The following is an 8,842-nucleotide window of genomic DNA, read 5'->3' on the forward strand; positions in this document are numbered from 1 at the left end:
GTTTAGACCTGGTTTAGACCTGGTTTAGACCTGGTTTAGTCCTGGTTTAGTCCTGGTTTAGTCCTGGTTTAGACCTGGTTTAGTCCTGGTTTAGACCTGGTTTAGACCTGGTTTAGACCTGGTTTAGTCCTGGTTTAGTCCTGGTTTAGACCTGGTTTAGTCCTGGTTTAGACCTGGTTTAGTCCTGGTTTAGACCTGGTTTAGACCTGGTTTAGACCTGGTTTAGACCTGGTTTAGTCCTGGTTTAGACCTGGTTTAGACCTGGTTTAGACCTGGTTTAGACCTGGTTTAGACCTGGTTTAGTCCTGGTTTAGACCTGGTTTAGTCCTGGTTTAGACCTGGTTTAGACCTGGTTTAGACCTGGTTTAGTCCTGGTTTAGACCTGGTTTAGGCCTGGTTTAGTCCTGGTTTAGACCTGGTTTAGACCTGGTTTAGACCTGGTTTAGTCCTGGTTTAGACCTGGTTTAGACCTGGTTTAGACCTGGTTTAGTCCTGGTTTAGACCTGGTTTAGACCTGGTTTAGACCTGGTTTAGTCCTGGTTTAGTCCTGGTTTAGTCCTGGTTTAGACCTGGTTTAGACCTGGTTTAGACCTGGTTTAGACCTGGTTTAGTCCTGGTTTAGACCTGGTTTAGACCTGGTTTAGACCTGGTTTAGTCCTGGTTTAGACCTGGTTTAGACCTGGTTTAGACCTGGTTTAGTCCTGGTTTAGACCTGGTTTAGACCTGGTTTAGACCTGGTTTAGTCCTGGTTTAGTCCTGGTTTAGTCCTGGTTTAGACCTGGTTTAGACCTGGTTTAGACCTGGTTTAGGCCTGGTTTAGGCCTGGTTTAGACCTGGTTTAGTCCTGGTTTAGTCCTGGTTTAGACCTGGTTTAGACCTGGTTTAGACCTGGTTTAGACCTGGTTTAGACCTGGTTTAGACCTGGTTTAGGCCTGGTTTAGACCTGGTTTAGGCCTGGTTTAGTCCTGGTTCAGTCCTGGTTTAGACCTGGTTTAGACCTGGTTTAGACCTGGTTTAGTCCTGGTTTAGTCCTGGTTTAGTCCTGGTTCAGGCCTGGTTTAGACCTGGTTTAGGCCTGGTTTAGTCCTGGTTTAGACCTGGTTTAGTCCTGGTTTAGACCTGGTTTAGACCTGGTTTAGACCTGGTTTAGTCATGGTTCAGGCCTGGTTTAGACCTGGTTTAGGCCTGGTTTAGTCCTGGTTTAGACCTGGTTTAGTCCTGGTTTAGACCTGGTTTAGACCTGGTTTAGACCTGGTTTAGACCTGGTTTAGACCTGGTTTAGTCCTGGTTTAGTCCTGGTTTAGTCCTGGTTTAGACCTGGTTTAGACCTGGTTTAGACCTGGTTTAGTCCTGGTTTAGACCTGGTTTAGTCCTGGTTTAGTCCTGGTTTAGTCCTGGTTTAGACCTGGTTTAGACCTGGTTTAGACCTGGTTTAGGCCTGGTTTAGACCTGGTTTAGTCCTGGTTTAGACCTGGTTTAGACCTGGTTTAGACCTGGTTTAGACCTGGTTTAGTCCTGGTTTAGTCCTGGTTTAGTCCTGGTTTAGACCTGGTTTAGACCTGGTTTAGACCTGGTTTAGTCCTGGTTTAGTCCTGGTTTAGTCCTGGTTTAGACCTGGTTTAGACCTGGTTTAGACCTGGTTTAGTCCTGGTTTAGACCTGGTTTAGTCCTGGTTTAGTCCTGGTTTAGACCTGATTTAGACCTGGTTTAGTCCTGGTTTAGACCTGGTTTAGACCTGGTTTAGACTTGGTTTAGTCCTGGTTTAGACCTGGTTTAGACCTGGTTTAGACCTGGTTTAGACCTGGTTTAGACCTGGTTTAGTCCTGGTTTAGACCTGGTTTAGACCTGGTTTAGACCTGGTTTAGACCTGGTTTAGTCCTGGTTTAGACCTGGTTTAGACCTGGTTTAGTCCTGGTTTAGACCTGGTTTAGACCTGGTTTAGACCTGGTTTAGTCCTGGTTTAGACCTGGTTTAGACCTGGTCTAGTCCTGGTCTAGTCTTGGTTTAGTCCTGGTTTAGACCTGGTTTAGTCCTGGTTTAGTCCTGGTTTAGTCCTGGTTTAGACCTGGATTAGTCCTGGTCAAGACCTGGTTTAGACCTGGTTTAGACCTGGTTTAGTCCTGGTTCAGACCTGGTTTAGTCCTGGTTTAGTCCTGGTTTAGACCTGGTTTAGTCCTGGTTTAGACCTGGTTTAGACCTGGTTTAGACCTGGTTTAGACCTGGTCTAGTCCTGGTTTAGTCCTGGTTTAGTCCTGGTTTAGACCTGGATTAGTCCTGGTTTAGACCTGGTTTAGTCCTGGTTTAGACCTGGTTTAGTCCTGGTTTAATCCTGGTTTAGACCTGGTTTAGACCTGGTTTAGACCTGGTTTAGTCCTGGTTTAGACCTGGTTTAGACCTGGTTTAGTCCTGGTTTAGTCCTGGTTTAGTCCTGGTTTAGACCTGGTTTAGACCTGGTTTAGACCTGGTTTAGACCTGGTTTAGTCCTGGTTTAGTCCTGGTTTAGTCCTGGTTTAGACCTGGTTTAGACCTGGTTTAGACCTGGTTTAGTCCTGGTTTAGACCTGGTTTAGTCCTGGTTTAGTCCTGGTTTAGACCTGATTTAGACCTGGTTTAGTCCTGGTTTAGACCTGGTTTAGACCTGGTTTAGACTTGGTTTAGTCCTGGTTTAGACCTGGTTTAGACCTGGTTTAGACCTGGTTTAGACCTGGTTTAGTCCTGGTTTAGACCTGGTTTAGACCTGGTTTAGACCTGGTTTAGACCTGGTTTAGACCTGGTTTAGTCCTGGTTTAGACCTGGTTTAGACCTGGTTTAGTCCTGGTTTAGACCTGGTTTAGACCTGGTTTAGACCTGGTTTAGTCCTGGTTTAGACCTGGTTTAGACCTGGTTTAGACCTGGTTTAGTCCTGGTTTAGTCCTGGTTTAGTCCTGGTTTAGACCTGGATTAGTCCTGGTCAAGACCTGGTTTAGACCTGGTTTAGACCTGGTTTAGTCCTGGTTCAGACCTGGTTTAGTCCTGGTTTAGTCCTGGTTTAGACCTGGTTTAGTCCTGGTTTAGACCTGGTTTAGACCTGGTTTAGACCTGGTTTAGACCTGGTCTAGTCCTGGTTTAGTCCTGGTTTAGTCCTGGTTTAGACCTGGATTAGTCCTGGTTTAGACCTGGTTTAGTCCTGGTTTAGACCTGGTTTAGTCCTGGTTTAATCCTGGTTTAGACCTGGTTTAGACCTGGTTTAGTCCTGGTTTAGACCTGGTTTAGACCTGGTTTAGTCCTGGTTTAGTCCTGGTTTAGTCCTGGTTTAGACCTGGTTTAGACCTGGTTTAGACCTGGTTTAGACCTGGTTTAGTCCTGGTTTAGTCCTGGTTTAGTCCTGGTTTAGACCTGGTTTAGACCTGGTTTAGACCTGGTTTAGTCCTGGTTTAGACCTGGTTTAGTCCTGGTTTAGTCCTGGTTTAGACCTGGTTTAGACCTGGTTTAGACCTGGTTTAGTCCTGGTTTAGACCTGGTTTAGGCCTGGTTTAGTCCTGGTTTAGACCTGGTTTAGACCTGGTTTAGACCTGGTTTAGTCCTGGTTTAGACCTGGTTTAGACCTGGTTTAGACCTGGTTTAGTCCTGGTTTAGACCTGGTTTAGACCTGGTTTAGACCTGGTTTAGTCCTGGTTTAGTCCTGGTTTAGTCCTGGTTTAGACCTGGTTTAGACCTGGTTTAGACCTGGTTTAGACCTGGTTTAGTCCTGGTTTAGACCTGGTTTAGACCTGGTTTAGACCTGTTTTAGTCCTGGTTTAGACCTGGTTTAGACCTGGTTTAGACCTGGTTTAGTCCTGGTTTAGACCTGGTTTAGACCTGGTTTAGACCTGGTTTAGTCCTGGTTTAGTCCTGGTTTAGTCCTGGTTTAGACCTGGTTTAGACCTGGTTTAGACCTGGTTTAGGCCTGGTTTAGGCCTGGTTTAGACCTGGTTTAGTCCTGGTTTAGTCCTGGTTTAGACCTGGTTTAGACCTGGTTTAGACCTGGTTTAGACCTGGTTTAGACCTGGTTTAGGCCTGGTTTAGACCTGGTTTAGACCTGGTTTAGACCTGGTTTAGTCCTGGTTTAGACCTGGTTTAGTCCTGGTTTAGTCCTGGTTTAGACCTGGTTTAGACCTGGTTTAGACCTGGTTTAGACCTGGTTTAGACCTGGTTTAGACCTGGTTTAGTCCTGGTTTAGACCTGGTTTAGTCCTGGTTTAGTCCTGGTTTAGTCCTGGTTTAGACCTGGTTTAGACCTGGTTTAGACCTGGTTTAGTCCTGGTTTAGTCTCTTACTCTGGATTGAGGGGCTGTACGGGTCCTGGATTTGAACTGCCGGGTCCAAAACTCGGTAAATCACCTGAAAAAAAGGAAAAACAATTGTAAATTGTTTTGGTTTTTTTCCTTTTTTCCCTGAAAAATCCAACTCTATAAATGATTTTTGTTTAGTCTGAGTCACGTGATGATGGTCAGAGCTAAAGACTCATGTTGAACCACACAAGCCCAGTTACCTTGCCCGCATTGGTGTTACCCGGGCCCCACCCGGGCCCCACCCGCCCGGGGCCCGGGCGGGGCATTGTTCATTAAAGGCACGGCAGCTCGTGCTGTGCAGAAGCAAAAACCCAGCACTGGGAGGAGTTTGGGGAGGGCATGGAGGAGGAGCCATGGAGGAGGAACCATGGAGGAGGAGCCATGGAGGAGGAGCCATGGAGGAGGAGCCATGGAGGAGGAACCATGGAGGAGGAGCCATGGAGGAGGAACCATGGAGGAGGAACCATGGAGGAGGAGCCATGGAGGAGGAACCATGGAGGAGGAGCCATGGAGGAGGAGCCATGGAGGAGGAGCCATGGAGGAGGAACCATGGAGGAGGAGCCATGGAGGAGGAGCCATGGAGGAGGAACCATGGAGGAGGAGCCATGGAGGAGGAGCCATGGAGGAGGAGCCATGGAGGAGGAACCATGGAGGAGGAGCCATGGAGGAGGAACCATGGAGGAGGAGCCATGGAGGAGGAACCATGGAGGAGGAACCATGGAGGAGGAGCCATGGAGGAGGAACCATGGAGGAGGAACCATGGAGGAGGAACCATGGAGGAGGAGCCATGGAGGAGGAACCATGGAGGAGGAGCCATGGAGGAGGAGCCATGGAGGAGGAGCCATGGAGGAGGAACCATGGAGGAGGAGCCATGGAGGAGGAACCATGGAGGAGGAACCATGGAGGAGGAGCCATGGAGGAGGAACCATGGAGGAGGAGCCATGGAGGAGGAGCCATGGAGGAGGAGCCATGGAGGAGGAACCATGGAGGAGGAGCCATGGAGGAGGAGCCATGGAGGAGGAGCCATGGAGGAGGAGCCATGGAGGAGGAGCCATGGAGGAGGAGCCATGGAGGAGGAACCATGGAGGAGGAGCCATGGAGGAGGAACCATGGAGGAGGAGCCATGGAGGAGGAGCCATGGAGGAGGAGCCATGGAGGAGGAGCCATGGAGGAGGAACCATGGAGGAGGAGCCATGGAGGAGGAACCATGGAGGAGGAGCCATGGAGGAGGAGCCATGGAGGAGGAGCCATGGAGGAGGAACCATGGAGGAGGAGCCATGGAGGAGGAACCATGGAGGAGGAACCATGGAGGAGGAGCCATGGAGGAGGAACCATGGAGGAGGAGCCATGGAGGAGGAACCATGGAGGAGGAACCATGGAGGAGGAGCCATGGAGGAGGAACCATGGAGGAGGAGCCATGGAGGAGGAACCATGGAGGAGGAGCCATGGAGGAGGAACCATGGAGGAGGAACCATGGAGGAGGAGCCATGGAGGAGGAACCATGGAGGAGGAACCATGGAGGAGGAACCATGGAGGAGGAACCATGGAGGAGGAGCCATGGAGGAGGAGCCATGGAGGAGGAACCATGGAGGAGGAGCCATGGAGGAGGAACCATGGAGGAGGAGCCATGGAGGAGGAACCATGGAGGAGGAGCCATGGAGGAGGAACCATGGAGGAGGAGCCATGGAGGAGGAACCATGGAGGAGGAGCCATGGAGGAGGAGCCATGGAGGAGGAACCATGGAGGAGGAGCCATGGAGGAGGAACCATGGAGGAGGAGCCATGGAGGAGGAGCCATGGAGGAGGAACCATGGAGGAGGAGCCATGGAGGAGGAACCATGGAGGAGGAGCCATGGAGGAGGAACCATGGAGGAGGAGCCATGGAGGAGGAACCATGGAGGAGGAGCCATGGAGGAGGAACCATGGAGGAGGAGCCATGGAGGAGGAGCCATGGAGGAGGAACCATGGAGGAGGAGCCATGGAGGAGGAACCATGGAGGAGGAGCCATGGAGGAGGAGCCATGGAGGAGGAACCATGGAGGAGGAGCCATGGAGGAGGAGCCATGGAGGAGGAACCATGGAGGAGGAGCCATGGAGGAGGAACCATGGAGGAGGAGCCATGGAGGAGGAGCCATGGAGGAGGAACCATGGAGGAGGAGCCATGGAGGAGGAACCATGGAGGAGGAGCCATGGAGGAGGAACCATGGAGGAGGAGCCATGGAGGAGGAACCATGGAGGAGGAGCCATGGAGGAGGAACCATGGAGGAGGAACCATGGAGGAGGAGCCATGGAGGAGGAGCCATGGAGGAGGAACCATGGAGGAGGAACCATGGAGGAGGAACCATGGAGGAGGAGCCATGGAGGAGGAGCCATGGAGGAGGAACCATGGAGGAGGAGCCATGGAGGAGGAGCCATGGAGGAGGAACCATGGAGGAGGAGCCATGGAGGAGGAACCATGGAGGAGGAGCCATGGAGGAGGAACCATGGAGGAGGAACCATGGAGGAGGAGCCATGGAGGAGGAACCATGGAGGAGGAGCCATGGAGGAGGAACCATGGAGGAGGAACCATGGAGGAGGAGCCATGGAGGAGGAGCCATGGAGGAGGAACCATGGAGGAGGAACCATGGAGGAGGAGCCATGGAGGAGGAACCATGGAGGAGGAGCCATGGAGGAGGAGCCATGGAGGAGGAACCATGGAGGAGGAGCCATGGAGGAGGAGCCATGGAGGTGACGACAAACACGTCCCACAGAAGAATCCAAATCCGGACAGACACTGACCTCTCCTTCAGAACACTGACCTCTCCTTCAGAACACTGACCTCTGCTTCAGAACACTGACCTCTGCTTCAGAACACTGACCTCTGCTTCAGAACACTGACCTCTGCTTCAGAACACTGACCTCTGCTTCAGAACACTGACCTCTGCTTCAGAACACTGACCTCTGCTTCAGAACACTGACCTCTCCTTCGGTCGACGGTTCGATGTCGGAATAACGAGATTCACATATGATGTCGTCCACGTGGAGCAAAGGATCCTGGGAAACTCCGGGAAACTCTGCGTCGCAGTCGTAAGCGAAGTATCTGTAAATCTGCCACGTTCGGCCGAAGTCTGCGGAGCGCTCGATCACCATGGCAGCGGGACGGAAGGTCTGAGGGGACAGAGAAGGACAGAGTTACATGAGGACATCAACATGGCAGCGGGACGGAAGGTCTGAGGGGACAGGTCGTCCTCTCTCATGAGGACGGTCTCCCGGTCGTCTTCTCTCATAAGGACAGTGTCCTCGTCCTCTCTCATGAGGGCAGTGTCCTCGTCCTCTCTCATGAGGACAGTCTCCTCGTCCTCTCTCATGAGGACAGTGTCCTCGTCCTCTCTCATGAGGACAGTGTCCTCGTCCTCTCTCATGAGGACAGTCTCCTCGTCCTCTCTCATGAGGACAGTCTCCTCGTCCTCTCAGGTGTAAAACAGAGTCTAAATTAAAGTCATGTGTTTGTGAAAAAAACGGCCTAAAGAAAACACAAGACGGGACTAAACTAGAGGCAAATCTGGGCTGCCACCTCCTCCTCAGATCTCTCCAGATCTCCTCAGATCTCTCCAGATCTCCTCAGATCTCTCCAGATCTCCTCAGATCTCTCCAGATCTCCTCAGATCTCCAGATCTCCTCAGGTTTCTCACCTTGAAGGTCATGATGAGGTGAGTGAAGTGAAACTCCGCCTCCAGGTCCAGTTGGATGTGAACGTCCGATTTACCTGGAACAGATCAGACGTGAGAGGAGCAGGAGGAGGAGCAGGAGGAGGAGCAGGAGGAGCAGCAGGAGGAGGAGGAGCAGCAGCAGGAGGAGCAGCAGGAGCAGCAGGAGGAGGAGGAGCAGCAGCAGGAGGAGCAGGAGGAGCAGCAGGAGGAGGAGGAGCAGCAGCAGGAGGAGCAGCAGGAGCAGCAGGAGGAGCAGCAGGAGGAGGAGGAGCAGCAGCAGGAGGAGCAGGAGGAGCAGCAGGAGGAGGAGGAGCAGCAGCAGGAGGAGCAGCAGGAGCAGCAGGAGGAGCAGCAGGAGGAGGAGGAGCAGCAGCAGGAGGAGCAGCAGGAGCAGCAGCAGGAGGAGCAGGAGGAGCAGGAGGAGGAGCAGGAGGAGCAGCAGGAGGAGGAGCAGGAGGAGCAGCAGGAGGAGCAGCAGGAGGAGCAGGAGGAGGAGGAGCAGGAGGAGCAGCAGGAGGAGCAGCAGGAGGAGCAGGAGGAGGAGCAGCAGGAGGAGGAGCAGGAGGAGCAGCAGGGGGAGGAGGAGCAGCAGCAGGAGGAGCAGGAGGAGGAGCAGGAGGAGCAGCAGGAGGAGCAGCAGGAGGAGCAGGAGGAGGAGCAGCAGGAGGAGGAGCAGGAGGAGCAGGAGGAGCAGGAGGAGGAGCAGCAGGAGGAGGAGCAGGAGGAGCAGGAGGAGGAGCAGCAGCAGGAGGAGCAGGAGGAGCAGGAGGAGCAGGAGGAGCAGGAGGAGCAGGAGGAGCAGGAGGAGGAGCAGCAGCAGGAGGAGCAGGAGGAGCAGGAGGAGCAG

At 52.7% G+C, this 8,842-nt stretch overlaps 1 protein-coding gene across 1 annotated transcript in view; it reads right to left on the minus strand.

Moving 5' to 3' along the window:
- Window positions 1-4,242: 4,242 nt before the first annotated feature.
- The window catches only part of LOC140348419 (laminin subunit beta-1-like), a 16,578-nt gene continuing 11,978 nt past the window's right edge, over window positions 4,243-8,842 (minus strand). The window contains exons 3-5 of the mRNA XM_072434344.1: window positions 7,978-8,051; window positions 7,265-7,453; window positions 4,243-4,357 (exon numbers count right to left, since the gene is read on the minus strand). Coding sequence (XP_072290445.1) covers window positions 4,271-4,357; window positions 7,265-7,453; window positions 7,978-8,051 — 350 coding nt within the window. The 3' untranslated portion in view covers window positions 4,243-4,270. The remainder of the gene's footprint in view (window positions 4,358-7,264; window positions 7,454-7,977; window positions 8,052-8,842) is intronic.

Source organism: Eucyclogobius newberryi, unplaced genomic scaffold, assembly GCF_026437365.1.
Source record: "Eucyclogobius newberryi isolate DKJ021-1_F unplaced genomic scaffold, fEucNew1.0.hap1 SCAF_684, whole genome shotgun sequence".
NCBI classification, from domain to species: Eukaryota; Metazoa; Chordata; class Actinopteri; order Gobiiformes; family Gobiidae; genus Eucyclogobius; species Eucyclogobius newberryi.